The 23,818-nt window shown below is 40.9% G+C and overlaps 2 protein-coding genes across 6 annotated transcripts in view; one reads left to right on the top strand and one right to left on the bottom strand.

Moving 5' to 3' along the window:
* The window catches only part of LOC118274802 (glucose dehydrogenase [FAD, quinone]), a 37,284-nt gene extending 33,428 nt beyond the window's left edge, over nucleotides 1-3,856 (top strand). The window contains exons 6-11 of the mRNA XM_050696915.1: nucleotides 28-289; nucleotides 431-666; nucleotides 813-1,056; nucleotides 1,410-1,674; nucleotides 1,940-2,080; nucleotides 2,469-3,856. Coding sequence (XP_050552872.1) covers nucleotides 28-289; nucleotides 431-666; nucleotides 813-1,056; nucleotides 1,410-1,674; nucleotides 1,940-2,080; nucleotides 2,469-2,558 — 1,238 coding nt within the window. The 3' untranslated portion in view covers nucleotides 2,559-3,856. The remainder of the gene's footprint in view (nucleotides 1-27; nucleotides 290-430; nucleotides 667-812; nucleotides 1,057-1,409; nucleotides 1,675-1,939; nucleotides 2,081-2,468) is intronic.
* Nucleotides 3,857-3,911: 55 nt separating this feature from the next.
* The window catches only part of LOC118274484 (ubiquitin carboxyl-terminal hydrolase 32), a 43,670-nt gene continuing 23,763 nt past the window's right edge, over nucleotides 3,912-23,818 (bottom strand). Inside the window, exons 5-23 of one of the 5 annotated variants that reach the window (XM_050696909.1) lie at nucleotides 22,981-23,273; nucleotides 22,390-22,600; nucleotides 18,106-18,300; nucleotides 17,461-17,753; nucleotides 16,958-17,042; nucleotides 16,708-16,832; nucleotides 16,086-16,291; nucleotides 15,380-15,503; nucleotides 14,809-14,934; nucleotides 14,123-14,519; nucleotides 13,873-13,987; nucleotides 13,224-13,387; nucleotides 12,556-12,647; nucleotides 9,835-10,106; nucleotides 9,383-9,720; nucleotides 9,005-9,138; nucleotides 8,476-8,799; nucleotides 7,750-8,348; nucleotides 3,912-7,556 (exon numbers count right to left, since the gene is read on the bottom strand). In XM_050696909.1, the coding sequence (XP_050552866.1) occupies nucleotides 7,457-7,556; nucleotides 7,750-8,348; nucleotides 8,476-8,799; nucleotides 9,005-9,138; nucleotides 9,383-9,720; nucleotides 9,835-10,106; nucleotides 12,556-12,647; nucleotides 13,224-13,387; nucleotides 13,873-13,987; nucleotides 14,123-14,519; nucleotides 14,809-14,934; nucleotides 15,380-15,503; nucleotides 16,086-16,291; nucleotides 16,708-16,832; nucleotides 16,958-17,042; nucleotides 17,461-17,753; nucleotides 18,106-18,300; nucleotides 22,390-22,600; nucleotides 22,981-23,273 (4,193 nt within the window). In that variant the 3' untranslated portion in view covers nucleotides 3,912-7,456. Of the gene's footprint in view, nucleotides 7,557-7,749; nucleotides 8,349-8,475; nucleotides 8,800-9,004; nucleotides 9,139-9,382; nucleotides 9,721-9,834; nucleotides 10,107-12,555; nucleotides 12,648-13,223; nucleotides 13,388-13,872; nucleotides 13,988-14,122; nucleotides 14,520-14,808; nucleotides 14,935-15,379; nucleotides 15,504-16,085; nucleotides 16,292-16,707; nucleotides 16,833-16,957; nucleotides 17,043-17,460; nucleotides 17,754-18,105; nucleotides 18,301-22,389; nucleotides 22,604-22,980; nucleotides 23,274-23,818 lie in introns of all 5 variants that reach the window. The other 4 variants (XM_050696911.1, XM_050696912.1, XM_050696910.1 and 1 more) reach the window with 4 other exon arrangements.

The following is a 23,818-nucleotide window of genomic DNA, read 5'->3' as shown; positions in this document are numbered from 1 at the left end:
CTCATGACTGTTCTTTCCTTATTCCAGGCTACAAACAACGTGACCTGAACGGCATCCACCACACTGGCTTCTCAATCGCTCAGACGACCAACCGCAATGGCTCCCGGCTGAGTGTGGCCCGCGCCTTCCTGCGACCAGCCAAGAACCGCCCCAACCTGCATGTGATGCTGAACGCCACCGTCACCAGGGTGCTCATCAACCAGACCACCAGGCAGGCGTATGCTGTCGAAGTCAGGAACAGCTTCGGTGGCACTGAAGTCATTTTTGCTAACAATGAGATTGTTTTAAGGTAATTTTCCTGCCTATTTTACTATTTTGGTATTAGGGAAACACCGTTTGTTTTAAGCACTTAATCGGATGACTGTTACTTTTATTTAGAAATACTGAATACAGAAAACTCATTTATAACATTCTAATTTGATATCAACAGTGCTGGTGCAGTGGCTTCTCCTCAAATTCTGCAGCTGAGCGGTGTGGGAGACCCACAAGTCCTGTCTCGTGCAGGCGTGAAGCTGGTACACAACCTGCCCGGTGTGGGCCGCAACCTGCACAACCACGTGGCGCACTTCCTCAACTTCCAAGTCAATGACAACAACACCACCCCCCTCAACTGGGCCACCGCCATGGAGTACCTGCTGTTCAGAGATGGGCTCATGTCAGGAACTGGTACGTGAGGAGATTTCAGCCTTAATCAATTTGTCAATAGGTGCTCAAATATGTTGGAAAATTGCAGCATCTACGGACAAAGATCTCAAATTGTCTTGAATTAATTGTAATTGTCTAAAAATTAACCATTTCAAATTACTTTTCAGGAATTTCTGAAGTGACCGCCTTCATCAACACGAAATATTCAGACCCTGCTGCGGACAATCCAGACATCCAACTGTTCTTCGGTGGTTTCCTGGCGGACTGCGCCAAAACTGGCATGGTTGGCGAAAGGCTTGACAACGGCTCCAGAAGTATTCAGATCATACCGACAGTACTCCACCCTAAGAGTAGAGGACGGTTGGAGATCAAATCCGCCGATCCATTTGAACATCCCAAGATCTTTGCCAAGTGAGTATAATGTCCTGTATTCAAATCCGTTGATGATGACTATGTGATGATTTAGATATTCTGCTAATTGCTAACCAAACAAATAAATCATCGATATGCTTTCATCGTAATAAAGCCGAACGAATAAATACTAAAGAATGGAAAGGGAAGGGTGCCCAGTACTGCAACCTTGACGAACTAGTTCGGGATCATAATCGTGCTATTATGCAAATAAATAATCAGTGGCCATACCAAAAATAGTTATTGGATAAGTCACCAATTTACTGCTATTAGAGTGCTTAAGAGCAATTTGGACAATTTCGCAGATTGCTGTTGAAACTAGATCTTCTCAAGTATTAACTTTACTGTTTCAGTTACCTAACCCACCCAGATGACGTGAAAACTTTAGTGGAAGGTATCAAGTTCGCCCTCAAGTTAGCCGAAACTAAAGCCCTGAAGAGGTACGGAGTGAAACTGGACAAGACTCCTGTGAAAGGCTGCGAGAAGTTCAAATTCGGATGTGATGCGTACTGGGAGTGCGCTGTGAGGATGCAGACGGCGCCTGAGAATCACCAGGCTGGTTCTTGCAAGATGGGACCAAGGGGAGACCCTTCTGCTGTCGTTGATAACCTACTGCAGGTAAACAGACCTTTTATACCTAAATAGATGATTGTGATACACCATGCACAAGATAACTTGTAGAATATCAGTCAAAATAAAACGTGATTGGATAGTATGAGAGAAAGTATATTTACTCTTTTTTTATTAGATTGTCTGAAAAAACACTAAGAGAAATCTCATTGAGTTAAGGAATCTGTTAAACGTTCTAGTCTAATGCCTTCTTAGAAGCATTCCTTAACTTTTTTATGTCTGCTTAGTCTTACTAATGGCCGTTTCTGTTCAGGTCCAAGGAATAGACAGGTTACGAGTGGCGGACGCGAGTATAATGCCGGCCGTGACGTCAGGCAACACCAACGCGCCCGCCATCATGATCGGAGAGCGAGTCTCCGACTTCATCAAGCAGCGTTGGTTAGGAATAACCAATGTAAGTATGGACATAAGCTCCTACCGAAAATGATAGGGAAACCTGTCTCGACTTTTCAACCGAACTATCTCTTACTTACCACCGTACTCAGAGTCATTTATTGGTTACTTAACCCTGTCCTTAGCAATTGTTTTCGGAACAAATTTTTTATTAAGGAATAGTTTAAGTAATCATTAAATCTCACCGAGCGCGGCAGTTAAAAGCATAACTGAATCTAATAAGGAAGGGGTTTATTCTGATCCTCGCTTCAACTCGCTTTTGTATTTTCTGGTTTGTCTCTAATAGCATAGTATGGTGGCTGATTATAGCATGCCTCCCGTTATACCATACACATAACTTGTGAAAACGTAGTACTATAACTGCTATTTGTCTATTTTCTCCCCTTTAGGCCCCGTACCCAGTCCCGCACGGCGGTTTGTCCAACGTGCTGCAGGCGAGCGACTCGCAGCCGCAGCTCGCGTGGCAGCGGTGGGTGTGACCGTGACGTCACACACAATGCACCACTGCCTTTAGTGTACATATTTAGTGTTAAGTTGCGATGTCACAAAGTTAAGGAGTTAGTTTAGGTTTGAATTAATGAAAATAATACTCAATTGCCAGATTATAGCCTATTCAGACAACAATTCTATGATTAAAACATTTTTTTTTTAAATTAATGTGAACAAGAACTCTAGAAATCAAAGTACAAATAAAAAAAGTAATTTAAAAAACTAAAAAACCCGACTGCGTTTCTTTATAATATTAAAATGAAAAAACCCTAAAACAAGAAAGTAATCGTAAAATTTAAGCAGTCGGGACCCATTCTAAATATAAAGACTTTGTGAGGGCACATACGGCTTGCTTTCTAGAATGGGTCCCGACTGCTTAAATTTTACGATTACTTTCTTGTTTTAGGGTTTTTTCATTTTAATATTATAAAGAAACGCAGTCGGGTTTTTTAGTTTTTTAATTACTTTTTTTATTTATTTATTTTTACTTTTATTATTTTTTCATTTTGATATATCTAGTGTCACTCTGACAGTAAATACGAATCAAACGACCCCTATCAAGTGGAAATCCATTGAGTCGTTCAGGCTAGAGAATGAGAAATATTCGCCAAAAATCCGCAATTTTGATTTTTTATTATTTTTATATATCCAGTGTCACTCTCACAGTAAATACGAATCTAACGACACCTCTCAAGTCAAAATCCGTCAAGCCGTTTAGGTTAGAGAGTGAGAAATATTCGAATTTGGCGCCAAAAATCCGCCATTTTGTTTTTTTTTAATTTTGATATATCCAGTGTCACTCTCACAGTAAATACGAATCTAACGACACCTCTCAAGTCAAAATCCATCAAGCCGTTTAGGCTGCAGAGCGTGCCAAACAATTATACATACATACATACATACACACATACATACATACATACACTCGAAAAACATAACCCTCCTTCTGGCGCAGTCGGGTAACTATTAAACTACCTACCTTAATAAAATCTTTTAACAAAATAAGAAATATTCTGAAGAATGTTTTCTCATCCCAAAAATGTGACATCACTTAGATCTAACTATTATAACGTGGAACGCCCTGCGTTGTTGTACAAATTAGTATTTATTTGTATTTTAATGCCGTCCCGTCGATGTAAGCCACACTTGTAAACAAAATAATTGCACCGTTGAAGTATTAATTGCAATATTCTGTTACCATTGCGTGCAATACTTTTGTAAGCAAGTGTATAATTTATGATAGATATTCTATAAGTCATTTTTATAGTAATAAAATGTTTTTATACAACGTTTGTGTTTATTTTAGTGTTCGAGGAGTTAGGGTAGCCAATAACACACAAAAATACATACAAAAGAAATTCTTTATTGCACAGGGATATTCAAAAATACTTAATTGGATATAACAAATTGATTTTACACCCAACGCAACCGTGTTATTGGTACACGAATACCAGTACAATACAGCGCCATACATAACCTACAAAGCTTGCGAGACGTCGAAACTGTTCGTTTCTTGCTCGCCGAGTGAAGTCGTTGTATGTTTACTAAAGCTTCAACAAAGTGGGAAAGGAGAGTGCTTTGGTATAGAAGTGGAAAGGAAACTCGATCGATGGCACGGACACCCGCGGCCGCGGGGGCGCTGGCGCGGCTACTTACATACACAGCCGCGACACAAACACTCAGATTCCCCCATTAACAATAATATGGTGCACACGATCGAATAAATAAAATATCGACTAAACACCACGGACCACACTACTAGCCCCGGCTCACACTACCGGCACATCGGTAGCCAACATCGCTAACTCATAATGTCGCGTTATAAAAGCTACTTTCATTAAATTATTTCGAATAAAATGTAGACAAATTATAATAAAATGATTAACTAGGATCGTGCACACCGGCTCATAATATCAATAATAATAATATATTACTTAAACATATACGTCTAATACTTATATATCGTATCTCACTAGAATTTATTAAGCATCACGACATTGTGCCCTAAGCCGTACGATAATTACAAAAACATAGTTTATAGTGAGCTCTCTGAATGCTGAAGCTCGCGTGATACTGGCCAGTCACTTGTGCGCAAAACAAGGACCGATGCGCAACCATTGCGCAAATGTTGCGCATACAAGTAACAGTGTTTCTTTGTTAAATATTCGTTCTCTTCGCGCACAAGTAACTGTCCAGTGGTCATATCGACCGTTTTCGGTTAAAACTAATCGCATTAACATAAAACAGCCAATAACACGTATATAACACTAAATAGTTTCGCGCTAGAAGAATATATTATTTCATTATTGTGCCCCTCGTGTTTTGTACCAAATTGAAATGAATATTATTGTTTTTTTTATAAGTTTCTTTTGGTATAGAACATTCGTTAGCTATCATAAGACAGAGTAATAAACTAAAACTGAGATAATTAAGTGTTTGGTACAAAACGCGTGAGGCTCGACTATCTACAGTAATAATAGTAATTAAATAGAAAATATTCCGTTGAGTAAAATATAGCACATCACGTTTATTATTACATCACATCAGTCTCCTTGTTACCGCGGCGCGACACTCCGCCGCCAGTACTCAGGCTTGACAACGCGGCCGTAGCCTGCGACACAGGATACTGCCATTTCTATACACTGAGAATACTTACAAATTAATTATTGATTTACCAAAGGATTTTTAGTAACATTTAAGGCCGATTTCATAAAAACTGAATAACTTTCCGTTAGATTATCCGACACATATTTCATGTCAAATTCCCTACTAATTAGACTACCAGAAATTCAACCAGATAGCAAAACATAGCCTTATTATAACGAGGCAAAGTTCAAATAAGCATCCCAGAGCCCAGTGTATAGAAATGACATTCCCATCGCACGTTACTCACCAACAAACACTAAGCAGACACGAATACAACAAACAAATTGAATAATAACAAAACAATTATCACTTTATCACACATGCCCTGACTCTGACACACACTAGTGACACAGTGACACAGTGACACTAGACCCATTTAACTGGTTAGTCCAACCATCATATATTTACAGGGACGCGTTGCCAAACTTCATATAATAAAAACATAATAAAAATATCAGGACATACTTATCGACATTAGTTTAACAAGATGGAATACTGAGATAAATGCCAACTTTATATAAACTAATATAGATTAGTATGCCCTCTGTGTTATGAGTCAAATGGTATTTAAGCGCTTGACTATCGACAGAATCTTCAAAACAAAGCCTGATATCGGCATACGTAAATTTTGAAATTTGTATGACACAAACCAGCCACAACATTACGAAACTGCTGCAACTTCTGTAAGCCAGCATCTACAGTATACAACCATGAAAACACCGAAATATACCAGCACTTCACAGGGACATGAATTACTGTCTCGGATCCCGCAACGGAAGAAATCAAAAGTTATTTTTTGTAAGAGAAGTTTTCTATCGCTTAAACACCATTTGTCTCACACACTGATTAGCTATAAAGCTTCCGACCGCACAGACCTGCATGTAGCTCCAACGCTATAGAACCAACAATAGGAATGCATTACAACTACACAATCATAATAACTAACAAAACTCTGTAACGATACCCTGAGCTTGGACACAGATTATATTATAATACAGATACTTCACTGTCAACACGTGATAAAGAAAATTAACTTCTGATTTATGAAAAACAAATATTATAATTGTATTATGAATTTTTATAGCATTTCAACGAGAATTTTATTTGAAGAAATCTCCAGCACCCAATGCTTGATTGTTAAAGAATACCCGAAGCATTAAACTCGTCAATTCGTATGTATTCTATGTATGTGCAATAAATATCATTTTACATACTTTCAGCTTTATTCACAACTTATCTATGACCAAAAATTTGTATCAAGTTTAACAGTGAAATACCTGTATAATTATAATTCCTGTGCCGCCATCTTCTTTCGCGATATCACGCCAAACCCTCGCTCGAAAAAATCAACATCATCATAATTTATTTTACATCAAAAACAATTATAAAAAATGAAACAATGTCATTATTGATAAATATTACATTCAATACATTAATTAATTAATAGATTAATTAAAATTTGTGTTTATAACTTTTGGTATTTGAGTAGCCGTCTACGATTAGATGTATAGATGATGACATTTTATCATTAATATATTTTTTTTTATTTCAACAATTAGAGCGCCATCTATTGTACCTTTAATAGTATGGAATTAGATGATACTTGGCAGTATAAAGATTAATTATTTTCTACAAAATATTGTAAGAATCAATGAAATGATTACATTATACTCAATTTACTCAACAATAAATTAATAAAAAATTGCAATTAATTAAAATTTTGAGCGTTTCTGTGGTCCCTTCGCGGATTAAACATAAGCTTACATATTTTGAGACAGACCACGTTATTCCATAGTTTATATGTAATATTTTCTTTATTATATTTATTTAAATTCACAAAACTATACACCGAATCTTCGGGCCATATAATTTGTAACTGCATTTCATTACACCTTCATATAAACAGCTCAAAATGGCGACGTGACGAACGCTGCACAAATGCTCTAAATAACCAGACAACAACCGAATACATACTTTATCTACTACGTTATAAGGTACATAATTACAGCGAATACTCAAATATACACCTTTTTAAAGCGAACCAATACAAGAACATAAGCTTTTGGTACTGAAATCTGGACGTTATACAAAGTCTGATAGCTGCAGCTGTGTTAGTTTCGCGTCGCCTTGTCACCAACTCAAGAAGCCTGAGAAGCCCCACTACACCGCAGAGCTGGATTGTTTACGAGGGTGGCTCTCTGCCACCAGGTGAGTAGTGTCACGCCATAATGTGCCACAACTCCTACATAATAGAGCACATTTTCTTCAGGTCGTTCTCGTCAGGATCTAATACTTCGGCGTCTCGCACTACTGGTTCTTTACCCGCGATGTCTGGGAGGTACCTGATGGGGAGAATATTGTTAAAATGTAATACAGTACGGTAAGTTATTGGAATTTTACTGTATAATTTTATAGTGTTGTGTATGATAGCGTATTGTATTGTTGTGTATTGTAGCGTATTGTATACAAACGCAAATACAGACATATAAATTGAAGAGTATTGTAGTGTAATTTTAAAAAAGTATGTAAGCTAACCTCTCGTAGTCGAGTCCCTGTCGCTCGTAGAAGAGCAGGTATGCGGCGGCGGGGTCGATGGGCGGCGCGGGCGCGGCGGGCAGCTCGCGGCACGACGAGTCGTTGTAGCACAGCCACGCGCCCGACGGGTTGCGGCAGTACGCCACGTAGTGCCCGCCGCTCATCTGCCCCGAGTGGGACACCACCGCGTACAGACGGTACTTCAGGTCGAACGGGTCCTGCTCCGGCAGTAAGTGGTGCCCGTGGTAGTCTATCAGGTTGTCGTCCGTCACCGGCGTCGTCACCAAGCTCGTCGACTCTAACCTCTCCCTCCCTTTCACCTCCACAGAACTCCTCCGCTTCCTCTCCACCTTTGGCCTCTGAACCTTCTGCTGCACATTACTCTCGTCGTCTTCACTGTCCGACTCCGATATGGTGTCGTCCACGAACACTGAGGACCTTCGCTTCGAGTTGAGTATCTCTGTATGCCTGAGTATGGTCTCCTGAGGTACTGACGCTAGGTAGGCCGTGGGGTCGAAGTCTTGGAACGGGAAATTGACTACTTTCTGTGACTTGATCCATTTGTTGTTCACATATTGGAATCGTTTTAGGTGGACTACCTGCGGAATGGAAATGAAACTATTATCAACTGAGTTGAAAGCGAAAAGTTTGATGTTCTAGTGTCGTATTGATTGAAAAGATGTCGTCAGTTCGTCAGATTTAGATAGTATATAGTATGGTACGTACGAGTATGGGCGGCAGCCTCCATATCTGCAGCTTCTTGGTGGCGGGCTGCGCGCTGCGGCAGTGCGCGCAGTGGTAGCGCTGCTCCAGGCGCTCGCAGCTGGTGAAGGCGCGCAGGCAGCTGGCCAGGTCGATAGCTCGGGCTGCCTCGGCCCGGCAGGCCGCCACGGAGCCGTGCTCCACCCAGGCCTTCTCCCGTGTGGACTGGTACCGCAGGTGCAGCGCCGTGGGGTCCCAGTCGATGGCCAGCAGCAGGTCCCCGCGCCGCGCGCCCGCCAGCAGCGCGCTCAGCTCGCCCGCGCCCACCTCGCCGCTCTCGCACTCGCCCTGTACACCAAACATACATCATTGTATACGCAACACTGTGCATTATCTCAATTTTATGCGCAACAGTTTGCGCAATCTCGTCACCTTTTGCGCAAGTTAGCGCAACATCATAACTTTATGCGTTACCATTTATGCAATATCATCACTTTTTATACGATTGTTTTTCCTATATTGTGCATGTGATATATTTAATAGTTGAACTTACCGACATATCAGCGGATAACCGCGTGGCCGCATGTCGGTTGAGTTTGTTCTTGGCGACGGGAGAGTTGGTGTTGGGGACGTCTCCGTCTATTGTGGTGGGGGCTACGCTGGAGCGCTTACTGCGGCGACGTTTACCTGTAAGATATTAAGAAGTTATAGTGATTTGAAGATATACTGTCGATGTTGTAATAAGTCAGTTTGTAAATTGATTTGAAACAAACAGACGGTAATGCAAGGAATAATGAAAAATAAGAATAATTTGAACTTGGTGAAAGGAGAAGGAAAAAAGGAGAAATTTTCCTGTTTCCTATACTAGGTTGCTTTAGGATATAATTCATGAGCAAGTATAAAAGTTACAAAGAATAGTGTGATCACCTACCACAGTGAGTGAGCGGCGTGTCGTCGGAGGGCAGCGCGCAGCCGCGGCACAGCTTGGGCCAGGCGCAGCGCGCGCACCACGCGGCGCCGCGCCGCACCAGGCGCACGCGGAACGGGAACTCGTAGCCCAGGCTGTCGTCGCAGTCCGTGGCGTGGTTGTGCGGGGTCGCGTCGGGCGCGCGCGGCCGCGCCGACAGCAGGCGCGCCAGCTGGCGCCACACGCGCGCGTACAGCTCGCGCCCCGTGCCGCCCAGCGCGCCCACCACCAGCGGCACGCCGAACACCGACGCGCGGCTGCGCTGCCACGGCAGGAAGTACGCGTCCGACCGCGTCTGCTTCCTGATCACAACAAATACGTGGTTTAAAACAGGAATCTATCGCCATATTAGCACCACCTAACGACCAGAGAAACAATCAACATCACACTAACAACAAATCAACAACAGCTCTCACCTATGCACAGCCACGAGGTACTGTATCTTCCCAGCGGGCGGGTCCCTGGTGTCGTCGAGGCGGCACATGTTGGAGGGCGAGGAGCCGAACTTGACCTTGTGCAGGCGCGGGCTGCGGGGACTGGCAGTCAGCGACCTGACGCTGGCGGTGGGCGAGGGCTCGCGGCGCTCGCGGGGCAGCGTACTGCTGCGCGACGGCACGTCCGAGAACACGGCGTGCTTGTACAGCGTGCTCGGCGGACTCTGGGACATAAGAATTTCCGATCTCGAGCGCTGAAACCGTAGTTCGATTAACATGTAGATTATGGGTTTTATTTCCTAAACCTTTCCACTTTCCACCTCTATTTCGGATTCAGAGATATTTTACCAACGTATAGAGATATCATTTTGCATTGATAAACTACTTTTGAAGTGTCCTCAACTCGAATCAAGTAAAATCGAATCTGAAATTTAAAAATCTTTGAGAATCTAAAGCAAAGGTTATAATTTGGACAGAATTTTCTACTAAACTAAGGGCAAAATTTACAGGAAAATTGGAAATGAATAAATTAGAAGCGAATTTGTACAAAGAGTGACCTCTACCAAACAAAGTATGTACATATACACAATCTACGAACACTTAGCGCATGTGTCTAGTATATGGTGGTAACCTAGCAGCTTAGGAAACCTGTTCCATTCTATGCAAAGAGCTCATTTCGATTCATTCAATATTTTGACTAGGGATGTTATGGAGTTTTGTAACGAAACAACTATCTTCATAGTCATGCCGGAAGACCTCAGTTGCTAACTAAACAGACAGTAGTTTCAATCTTGGCAGGTTTTCCTTTTTATTTTAAACTTATTAGAAATGTACTCAACACATTACAGACTGCATCTCAATCACAGGCAACCAGCGTTAACTAAGAAATAAGCCTTGAAATATTATTCCCTTGTTTAGAATTTATTCAGGGATTTATAAAGGAATTCGGTTCAAGAAACAAGAAATGGAACAAGGTTTCACCAAACAGAGAATGAATAGAAACGGGTACACTGAGCGAACACTAATGAAAACACAAACGACATATCATGAAGTGGGCAGTGCAACAGTCAGTTTGACAATGAACATATTCAACATTTCTCAATGAACATTTAACTAAACAAAACTTACTGCAACATTTAACTGCAAATTGTAAAATAAAACCAAAAATGTTGGCAACACTAATCATTTTGTATAGAAATTGCCAGCACATAAAAATTAAATGTCAATAAAACACCATTTTCTACAAAAATCATAATATAAGGTCGTATATAAGTTTATATAATGGCGTATACAGTGCAGTATCGGTTGCCATTGGTTACCTGGACATGTCAACACTCCGCCACTCGCTGTACTCGACACAGACAGACAAACAACACTCGTTGCATTGAACACCAGCTTTATTATATCAACTATCTCTTACACACTGGTAATGAAAGAAAGGAACAAATATACGCTATTTTAACTATTGTGAGATTATAAAAAGTAATTGAAATTTAGGGCTATTCACGGGCATGAATCGAAGAATGCTCTAATAGTTTCAAGTCACATCGGGACTCATATTTATAGCCTACCAGCTGACTTGACTTGAAATACAAACACAACCGTTTGCAGAGATATTTTACGATTTACTTATCAACAATTTTGTTCCGAGTACAATTGCTAAGAACTAGTAAGAATTGAAGTAAGGCGTATATTTCAATTAACGAATCGAAATACACACGTATTCACTTAAAATTCTTAATATTGTCGTCTCTTTCTTTCACTATCCAATAGTAAGAGATAGCTATACTTCAGCCGGTACACAAGACAACTAGAGCGAGAACTGTACACAATAGTTAGTTGGGGGACTGTACAATATTATGACGTCATAGTCTGGGACAATATACAGTTATACAATGTTCTTACATTAATAATATATTGTATTGTTATGTAAGGTAGTTGAACGACATCCACTTACACTTACATGCCATCACCAAACGGATACATAAAGACGTTTTCATACACATAGGAATTACATTTTCTCTTTTTAATACTGTAATGGAACCAATATTAATGAATAGATTACTTTAATTTTCATATTATTTACGGCTCCTCAATTAATTTTCTTTCAAAGTCAAAGTCAAAAATAATTTATTTCAAATAGACCAGGAAGCCACTTTTGAACGTCAGAGCAAATATAATAATATTAATAACGTCTGTCGACATAAATATCTTTCGACATAAACCAGGTGCGCGCCTATAAGTGCAACTGAAAACGTCTTTATATGGACAAACAATTTTTAATGAAATCGCTACGCTCGTGTATTTAGTATTTTTGTTTAGTTTTATTTTTCGGTTTTCTGATAATCGCGTCATTGACGTCGACAAAGCATTACATGGGCACTGGGCTTTTTAGTCCTAAGCTTCGTAAGTAAAGCTAATGTAATTTAAAGTAACGGAAAAAAAACTTTTTTTTCAGTAATTATTCAATTGTACAAGATGTATGTCATAGTTTGTAATACTCTTTCTTTAAAACAATAATAGGTATTTCCCACGCTTGATCAATGCCCAAAATCAAATGCCACAATTAAATATCTATCATTTTAAAGTCTTAAAGCATCTCAGAAAACCGCCCTCACCCTAGATCCTGTGTACCAGTGTGTGAGTGAATGTGTGTATGTGTGTGTATGTGTCCGTGTCCGTGTGTGTGCAGTGCGGTCTAACCTTGAAGCAGAAGAGTGCTGGCATGCAGAGTGAGGAAGTATTGCCGCCGCCCACACTCACCTCCGCCCACGCCGGGGACTCCGCCGCCCAGCCTGCGGGTACCACATACAAATTGTTACTGCCACGGCAAATAATGCAATAATCGAGCAAAACATATTCTTATACAAAGTGGAAATAAGGTTACAGTCGTTTAGTAGCAATAGCTTTTGATGAAAAAACACTATTATCAAACGCTAATTGAGTAAAACATTCTTATACTAAATCGAAATTAATTTAGTCGTTTAGTAGCATGTTTAACGGCGCATTTCAATAACCTACCGATCGGTAGATTTGCCTACCAGAGGTAGAATGTTGACACATTTTGTATGGAGCTTATATCAAAATTCTACCGCTGGTAGGCAAATCTACCGATCGGTAGGTTATTGGAATGCGCCATTAGTATATTTTTCTAAAAAACACTTGTTGTCTAAGTTTATGATCAGGATCTTTTTCATAGATTTTTACCACTACTTCTGCTCCTAATCTACACCTAAAAGATGGCAGAATAACAAGGCTATAACACGAGTAGCAGTTCCTAATACCACAAAAACATTATGAACACTTTTATATTGTCTTCTAAAGCAGTAATTAGTCAAGTAAAGTATCGCTGTCCAAGCTATGATGGGTACCGTTAGTATCGTGCGTGTAGTCGTCGCAGTCGCTGCAGTCCGCGTCGGCGTCGTCGCGCGGCACCTCGTACGCGAACAGCTCCGCGGCGCTGGCCGCGCAGATCTTGGCGCCGTCCGAGAACACGCGGCCCAGCATCGCGCCCGACAACTCCACTATTAGCATGCTGCAACGACAACATCGAAGCATTAATTCTAACTGAACATTATATAGGCATTTCTGAATCGTCAAACAATTTTATCTTATACCTAGTTAGTAGTCAGTTGTCAGTCATTAGTCGTTTGTAGTCACTTGTCAGTCATCAGTCGTTTGACGTCTATCAGTCAGTCAATCAGTCAGTTAGTTAGTCAGTCAGTCAGTCATTTGTCAGTCGTTACTCAAATAATTAGTTATACTCACGATTCAGGTGCTAGTCCACATAAATCCGATAACTTTTTCTTGAGATCCAAATACGTTTGCCTTCCGGCAGTCAGTCACATCCATTCACTCCAGCTGGTCAGTGAGTCAGACAGTCAGTAAGTCAGCCAATCAGTCAGTCATCCAGTCAGTCTATCATTCGGTGAGGCTGTCACTCAGTCAATTTGTCAGTGAGGCAACAGACAGTCAGTTAGTCATTTGTCAGTCGTTACTCAAATAATGAGTAATACTCACGATTCAGGTGCTAGTCCACATAAATCCGATAACTTTTTCTTGAGATCCAAATACGTGCCTTCCGAGTTCACCCTGACTCCGTACTTTATAGGCACTGACCCGTCCAGTAACATTACTGTAACGAGAATGAATTCAAGTAAAGAAAATGTAAATCAAATTAAACTAAACCGATGCGTCGTCAAGCTTCTTTAGCAAGCCGTTTTCATAGGCCTTAGCGGGGTGAGAAGACAAATATGTGTCCAGCGTGTACCTCTAATCTCGCAGCAGACGTAGGACTCCATGGGCAGCGGCAGGCTGAGCATGTTGAAGGCGTCGAAGCGCACGGAGTCCCGGCCGCACGTGTCGCACTGCACCTTGGACTTGAGCTGGCCCAGGAACAGGTCCGTGATGATGGAGGCGTTGCGCTGCGTGTGCTGCGCCCAGGCCTCGGCCGCCACCTCCCGGTCGGCGCGGCCCGCCGAGTCCGCGGCGGGCGGCGCGGGGCGCGGCGCGGGCGCGCGGTTGAGGTCCTCGTGCAGCGCGTCCAGCAGCCAGGCCAGCAGCTCCTGCGCGTCGTGCTGGCCGCCGCCCGCCAGCGCGCGCGCCCAGCGCTGCACGCACCAGCGCACGCGCAGCGGCGCCACCGACCGCGCCGAGCACGACCACACCTACCGGGACACAAACATACTGTAGGACTCAGTGCCTAGTGCGAGTTGACTACGTTTACGTGACCACCTACTCCAATTAATCAACCAATCATCCAAGGTTTCAATATTGTTTCTGACATTTAGCCCTCAGAAAGGTCTGCTGCACTACTCATACATTATACACCGCCATTCACTCGACACTTCCATCTACAGCCCTGATTAAGGTTAAAGGAAGTATCAGACTCTTACTGACTGAAAACCACCCAATTCCTACTCCTGCTTGAGCCCGGAGCCCCGGTCCCCTACTTACCTCCTTACACAGCTCTCCGTAGCGCAGTGCCAGTACTCCCTTGGTACCGAGCGGGTTGGTGGTGTTCACTTCGTACAGGTGCATGCCCGAGTTGAAGTACCGCGTCAAGGGACCCGTGTTCCATACCTGCAACAAACGAGTTCAGTTAATAATACTAAATTCTCAGAAAAGTCTAGTAGCGAGCGAGAACCGCGCCTCTCACTCGACTCACCAACGCGCTAACCTTCAGGCATTTCTTTGCCTAAGCAACATTTAGTATCGATCATGTGGTTTGAGGAATAAACCTATATAATAACCGACTAAGCCACGACAAAAGTTTTATCATGCCTACGCGGTGCGTCGCGAACACGCTGCGGATGTACAGCGAAGACGTCGCGTAAATGTAACGTACGTTACACTATTGTCGCGTTTTCATAGGTTTCTGTTGACAGTGATTTTGTCGAGCATTCACAACGAATTCTTTGCGCATACGCGGCGTGGTCACAATTACGTTAATGGAAATATCGTCACTTCACCTCGCTAAAAACTTTATTTTAGAATGTAAGACAACTGGAATAATATGAGCACTCACCGACTGCAGAGCAGCGTTCATGAAGCACGTGTTCCCGAGGTTGTGTAGTCCGGTGGCGCCGGGCAGGTTGGGGGCTATCAGGGTCTCGCGCCGCTCCGTGGCACGGCTGGAGCCACTGCTCATACTGGAAGTTATAATAATCAATTTACATCAGTTATAAAGCATTTATATAAAGTCCTATATTTCATTTACATCAGTTATAAAGCATTTATATAAAGTCCTATATTTCATTAATGTTTGCTTTATGTGACTTAAATGAACCGTTTCAGTCGGCAAAGTATCACCCTCTCACTGAATGCTAATGTGAAGTGGTGACGTAATGTTATTACGCAAGCAGCGTTACATCTGATAAGTCAGAGTATCGGCCCAACCTACAGCTTGATTGTGGTATTATAATTTCGAGAAGCTCATCTTTTCGGAAACGATACCACAATAATAATTCCCGAACTACAACCCTTAAATTCCTAACCCCAGGTGTTACAGGCTTTTTGAGATAAAATAAAAACCGGCAACGCACTGTCTCAGGGAAATGAACGCCTCTGGTGTTTCAAGTGTCCATGGGCGGGGGCGATTGCTTACCATCAGGTAATACGTGGGCTCGATTAACGGCGTGTTTCACAAAAAAAACTCATTTTTTACACGATTTTTCCGCAGAAAATCATGGGAAAGTCTTGTTTAAGAGCAGAACAGCTTAATGTAGCCATACCTGAGCGCCCCGATCTCCTCGGGCCAGGTGAGGTCCGGGTTCCGGAGCTCCAGCAGCAGCCTGGCGCGGTCGTCGAGGCCGAGCGCGGCCAGCGTGGGCCGCTCGTCATCCAGCAGCACTCCGCCGCCCGCCGCGCCGCCCGCCACCAGCCACAGCCGCACGTCCTCGCGGGCCAGACCCAGCGCCGCGCACAGGAACTCGCATACCTGGGGAGAATCATTTAGAAGATATAACAAACATTAATGACGTTCGGCTAGCCCACAGGTAACAATTTAGACATTTGTAATACGAATAACATTAAAAGTGCACATAACTCATTATTATGAGCCCCAGCGTAACTTGAAACTAGTTGAGCATCCTCGAAAGTATACATAAGTCAACAAAATCTTCTTGTTGACTTATGTATATTCTCAATTAACTACGAATTATGGTAACCTTTATTTATTAAGACACTTACGGCCGAATACTGAAATGCTACTCAATTTTAAGTTGCACTTAAATATCCTGCTATCTCTGTCACTTTATAAAGAATTGATTAGGACAGAACTAGTTTCGAGAGCGTCTTAAAATTGAGTAGCGTTTGAGTATTCGGACATTAACAACCTAGAAATATAACACCCACCTGCTTGACAGTAGCCAGTCGTGAGAATGCGGCAGTGTAAGCGAGTTGTCGTTCAGGCGGCGCCGGGGCAACGCCGCTGTATAGCGCCGCACCACCCGCACCCGCAACACCGCCGGGGGCCATTCCTTAAACAAACACGTAAATAAGTATCACTTTAAACCATCCTTAATCGGTAGCATCCATACAAAATTCTATCTTAGACTAGTAGTCTAATCTACTAAGAGATTAAAAGAAATTAAGTCATACGTACTCTGAGGGCTCTGGACATGCCGCAATATCTTCAAGTGTAGAGGATACAACTCCAACTCCACATCAGAATTCGGGGGCCGGATCACCTGCGACAAACATAATTAAATTATTGTAAACAAACTTTCTACTGGTTCCTATCAGTTACTCAATTAGCTCACTGCATTCGATAACTTTATTTAATGGAGTTTACACACAAATATCAAGGTCATGGATCAAGGACCGTGTCAAGATAAGCGTCCACAGGCCCGCATCGTACGCAACGGATTTTAGTCTGTCTTGTATAGAAACTCATACAACTGCGTCCACTGATCCGCATCGTACGGACCGCTCGTCAGCAATGCCTATATGCGATGCGTACCGATGATGTCATAAGGAATGCGTACGATGCGTGCGATGCGGGTCTGTAGACGCTTACCTTTAGACATAGCAATGTTAATATTGATCGAAAATTAATTTTAACACTTTTTTTATTTCCACATACAACATAACAAGAAGTAGTCATACCTGTCGCGGCAACGGATCAGGCCCTCCATACCAGAGCGCGAGTGCCCTCCAGAGTGCATCGGGTACGAGTTCGAAGTCGTGATGCTGTGCGAGCGTGACGTCCCGGCGGAGGTGTCCCCCCTCCCCCGTGAGGGTGCGCACGGCGGTGGGCGCGGGGGCCAGCAGGCGCTTGTTGTGCACGGGCCCGGGGTGGCGCTGTGCGCGGGCCACCGCCGCGCTGCTCACGCCGCTACTGCTGCCCCCGCTGCCTAGCGACCCTGTCTCTGCTCGCCATAGGAGGGAGCCCATCGATTCTGCGACATACATACATAAATTAATTCAAGCCTTATGTCTTAGGTAGAAATTAAACTATTATCTACCTCCGAACTTACATAGTTAAGAGCTTCGTCTGTATAAATTTCATGTATATATCTTACAAATCCTCCGGCTACAAATATTTAAAAGCCACTACAAATTACTATATCTTCAATTAAAAATTCTTTTCCTACTCTTAACACAAATAATTTATTTTAATATCTTCTTTTTCAACTGACACATCCTTTTCATCGGTTCTTCTTCATCATTCAATCGTTCTTCCTTTCATCATCAATTACTAATAAACTTTTAATTCAGAAACCCACAAAGAATATGAAGGATGTAGCTCACCAGTGGAGTTACTGGTAAAGCTCTCATCGCAGACGATAGCCTCGTCGATGTGTCGGTGCGGCGGGCGGCAGCAGTTGTCGGTGCTGGAGGCCGACGTGTAGGCGAGCCAGTTGCCCCACCACTCCGCGCCCACCAGGTACCAGAACTGACCCACTGCGTACCCCCGTTGAACTGCACGTCTCAGCCAGCCCAGCACTGAAATGTAATGGAGATATTAAAGTTTACAAAAGATACGGTTAAATAATTTCTTTCATATCCGTAATCAACAAAAAAGAAACTTCGTCATACACTAGCATTTTCCGTGAGTGTGTTTATAAATAAAACAAATACAAGAACAAATTTTGAATCGTATGAACAGTAGTTTCATTTGCGAATCGAAACCTAGACCCTAACACGTTACATTAAATAAAATCACTGCACCAACCTAGCAAAGTATTTACCTGTGGACAAGCTTTTTGAACCACAATTTCTAAGTATATCCCTAATTATCATAAGCCAGTAATCATACTTCGCTATCCATTGCAACTTAGTAAGTTGCAATGCAATAATCGTTCTGATACATTCTGTATCTCAATACCACATAAATAAAGTCGTTTTTAGTACATTCGACAATGTGTGTGTGTGTGTGTGTGTAATCAACACAAGTTAAGTGTTTTCTGGCATATTGTTCTAAATAGAAAAGATCGGAGAATATTAACTGAATCAATCAGGCCCCATAAAGTAACGAGGCCACATGTTTGCACGGCCTACGCGCCTAATGTCAATTGATTGCGAACCATGTGCGATGTGCGTATATTCGCAATGTGCAGACGCACATGTTTATAAGGTTCATATTGATGTGTTTGTGTAATTGTTGTTGTGTCCATCTTCATTTGAAAGAAGATGTTTGTTTCATTGTCTCTGCCTACCCCCATGGGAGACAGGCGTGAAGTTATGTATGTATGTAAGAAATGTTGGTATTGTAATTTTAAGGATTTTTGTTTTAGGTAATGATAGTGTACTTAGTTTAGGGCTGTGCTTCATTCTTACAACAAGCAGACTTGTTGGTTTGTTTGTTTGTTTCAACATTAATTCATAGTCTTAATATACGATATTCCAACAGCAAAAGTCACTGTAAGTATACAGCTGTCCGAACCGACAGAGAATTACTTTATTCATATTATTAACATACAAAACATAATAGTCACATATGGGAAACGAACGCGCGACAAATTAACCATCTTCTATCAACCACTACCAACGCAACCATGCTGAAAGATAAATAATATTATACTTTAACTGTAGACAACAGCTATCACTTTCAGTTCCCCGACAATTTATCTACAAGGAAAACGTATTATTATTGTAACGATTAGCATAAAGGACCGTCCTCGTCCGTAGCGCCATCTATCATAATAAAGCGTAAGACGGGCGCGTCACACGCGTGCGACCCACATACGCACCTATCTCCGCAATTACTGTAATTACGTACAAACAGCATGCGTTATCTGTTAAGGACGGGGCTCTTTATATTAATACCTATTGTTGTATAATAATTGCACAATTATAAGTTACTGTTGTAGTTCCTTTATGATTGCTTTCGCCAGAAAATTTAGTTTTTTGGACTGTAAAACAGTCAACCTGACTGTTTTATGTTTTTCCACCAGAGATATGCTATGAAGCTATGGTACGAAGATGCTACACTAAGCTGTGACACACTTTATGACCGTTTCCACCGATACTCAGCTATGTAGCTGTGCGAGGAAGATGCTCAGCTTAAGTATACGATGTATCGATAGTAGAGAAACCATCCATAACACGCATCTTTACATATAAAAAACATAGCTTAGCTGAGTCTATATCCACCAGTGCTATGCTATGTGCAACAATGAATATGATTGGTGGATGCTATAAATAGTAACAAAAATAGTACTAATAATAATTTTATTATTTTACCTCTTACCAAACTTCACATAATGTAGCTTCCAGTACATGTATTAAATATTCCGTTATCAAAATAATAACTGTACATTATTATGCAAACAATACTATAAATCTAAAGTACCAGTAGCCAATTGGTACCAGCTAACTGCATGTAGGTACTACTGGTTCAAGTAACACTAGAACACATGTTGTTATCACTAATAACTTCAAGTAAAGTAGTTATTGTTAAAACAATAGTACCTCTTTTGTGAGTGGTTCATAGGAATTTGTAGTTAATGACTAAGTCATAGAAACGTGATAGTATACTGCTAATAAGTAATAATAAAGTTGGTTTTACAGCATCGACAACCACCTTAGGAGGCTGGGGTTGGGCGGATGGATCAAGGGCCTGATGCAGAAGGCAGTACTCCTCGAAACAGAGACAGACACTGTGAGGAGGTTTCTGTCTCTGGAGCCCTAACCACCGGTAGCTTGAACCATGCTCCCGCTACTGGTCGGCTCCTATTTTTAAATATTAATTTAATTTTGTATTTTGTAAGTAGTATTTAATAATGTAATTTTAGAGGATTTTAAATAAATATATGTAAGTTGGTTTGGTTGTTTGTTCTAATATAGGTCTAGAAAAGTATACATATCATGCATAACAAATATATACATATCTATAAAAGTTTCCAATTAAATAAAGAAAAAATATTATATCATCTTCAACTGTCCTTTCTTTAGCCTTCCAATATCCGTCTTATTATGATTAATATAAAATAATACATAGAAATCAGAAACTACAATTTGATGCATAGACCCACCATGTATAGTGCTCAATTTACAAGTATAAAAACATGTCAATTGACGTCACTATCGTGGAACATTCATGTTGTTGTCGATGAACCATGGAGATCCAAACAATCTAAATAAATCACTCAACACTATCCATACTTTATACTAATAATAAATGTGAAAGTGTCTGTCTGTTTGTTTGTCCATTTTTTTTCACGGCTACGAATTAGTGGAGATAGTTGAAGGAATGGAGAGTGACATACAGGCTACTTTTCGTCTCTTTGTAATCCATCACCTCCCGAAATTAAGATTAGTAATTTTTAAATTAAGAAATTAGTAATTTTTAAAGCAAGGTAGCAAACTAAAAATTGATATTCGAACTATTTATGACTAACAAAAAAATACGAGATATGTTTTGTAATCTGCCCTCCGGTCCAACCCTTTCAAAGAGTATGAGCGAAGTCACAGACAAAAGCTAGTCTCGGTAAAAATTCAAACACATATAATACTATCAAAGTTAGTTAAGTTATACAATGACAACATAAGCCCGGCGCTTAAACTGCATAATAATATGAAAATTGTGGTTTACATGTCCGATAACAAGTGATAACTGTCCGTCCACTGTAAGGCGAGTCTACCGCGACATCATACATAGATAATAATGTTTACAAACTGCTCATCATTGCAATATCAACTACGCAATGGACAGCCAAAATTTATAATGACTATAACAAGTGATTTACTACCTTAACGACTTTAACATAGAGTTTAATTTCGCCTAAATGGAACGATTTATTATAATGACATGGTTGTTATTCAAAAAGTGACCTTATAATTATGTTTTTAAAGTCGCTATTTATACAATGTGGAAGATAAGTTGTCAATACAAGGAGTGCTTGCTAATTATAGTGCGGTAAGATTGTGATATGTACACTTGAAAGAAGATAGAATTAATTATAGACGTGTTATGTAACTACTTGTTTGAATGCTCGATATTTAACTGTTTTTGTGACAATCTGTACATACATTATTTTGTAAATAATATAATCGTTAAAAACGTGACTATAATATAAGATAGATAATATTATGAACAGTTGGAACACTTGAAACTTGTATGTTAAATTCACTTTAACCACTTCAGCGTCGATTTGTTTTATCTAACTGTAGTAAATTTTCCACTTCATCGTATTCAGATTAATTTTGTTCTTGTTGTGGTAGCTATTATTTCTGAATTGTAATGCGCAAACATTTTGCGCAAAATCCATGACTTATCTACTGAAATAGGGCATGGACTCATTCAATATAGTAGAGCCTATTGCCATACACCTGGCCCTATTGTAAGTGTACATTATAGATTTTGTGGCTTATGCCTTATTCATGCTATAATAAAATTGAGAATATTTAAAAATCACCTCCATATTTATTGTATCCTAATCGACCCCAAGACCCATAACAATACCAGTTGTATTTGACAGCTCCCTACAAAAACGCAGGGTCTATTCAGCTCCTGATTCTGAATCATATCTTACCGGAAATTTTCTCAGGAAATCCCATTTTTGTGATTTCATAAATTAATGTTGTACTCACCAATATCCCTCTCCTGGTGTTTGCACTGCGGCCTGAGCCCCAGCACGATATGGCAGACCTCGAACAGCAGGTCCAGGAAGGGAGTGACCAGCGTCTCCGCGCTCTCCACGCTCCATATCAGGAAGTCCTCCAGGGTCAGCGCCATGTCATTCGCTATCAGACCTTCATTCTCTACTTCTTCTTCTGTCTGTGTCTGGTCTTTTTCCTGTTGCTGCTGAAAGGATGGAGTTATAACCGTTAAAAATATCCACGACTAAAATACTGATAGAAAAGTTGACAGTTACTGAATTTTATAGGTACTGGTAGATATATTACATAATATATTCCTTTTGGATCCGACAGACAAACTAGTTATATAGTTTTGTCGGACTGTAAATTAGCTCATAAGTTCATTAACATGTACCGTTTAATAAATAAATAATAATAGATATAATAATCATTTTTAACGAAAATATATAGAAAGTATATAGCCGTTTTTAAACTAGCCCTGAACTTTTTATGAAAGTAACTTAAGTACTCACTCTACCTACACACCAAAAACAAATATTATTTATTTAATTAAATATGGCAAACCTAAGGAATACTACAAACCTCTTTTAAAACGATAATCTCCTCCTTATCACCATTAGGTCCCAACTGGAACACCGGTTTCCTCCCATTCCTGGGCACAGTGACCAGCTTCTCTCTCAAGTTGACCAGGATCACTTCAGGGTCGAACCCTTTCTCCGTGCCCTCGGAGTCATTGCTGTCTGAAGGTGTAGAAGCTCTGGAGTTCTGGTTCTTGAGGCTCTCGTTGGCAACGGTGCAGAGGATCCCCACCATGTCGATGAGTTCCTTCTTGTTGAGCACTCCATCGCTGTCCAGGTCGAAGATTTTGAAGCAAACTGGAATGGAATTATTGAATTAGTAATGCAGAAACAAAATTGTTAGTTAGGGTTGTCATCTAAGATATTCTCTAAGTAATAAAGACATTTTGTCCATCCTATTAAGGACAGGAAACAGTCATTTGGACCATTTGTATTATGAAGAGATTCTCTATCTCTCTCTCTTGTTTTTCATAGCAAAAGCTTTATAATATTGCCTTGTAATTATGCTACCTGAAAATGTTTAGCTAACCTATAGCTCTGTCTATTATTAATAAGAAGCCCGCTATAGATGAAATCAACATAAGGACATTGTAATCAATCTCTATCGTCTACTCATTGGGCTTTCCCTGTCAGATTATGTTATCATCAATCATAACACATAGCTTGCATCTTGCTTACATTGCATTTACTGTGTATGACGATGGTCTTGTCATCTTTTGTGTAAAGGACAACTGAAAATGGAGCGAAATGAAATTAAGTATGTAGGGAAATTTTGTAGTAAATGAAACGAAGCGAAGCCTCTTACGATGCTGATATCGATATAAGCATTTCTTATTCCTCTT

The sequence above is a fragment of the Spodoptera frugiperda genome, chromosome 11, assembly GCF_023101765.2.
Source record: "Spodoptera frugiperda isolate SF20-4 chromosome 11, AGI-APGP_CSIRO_Sfru_2.0, whole genome shotgun sequence".
Taxonomy (NCBI): Eukaryota; Metazoa; Arthropoda; class Insecta; order Lepidoptera; family Noctuidae; genus Spodoptera; species Spodoptera frugiperda.
This window is presented reverse-complemented; position numbering and strand designations above follow the sequence as displayed.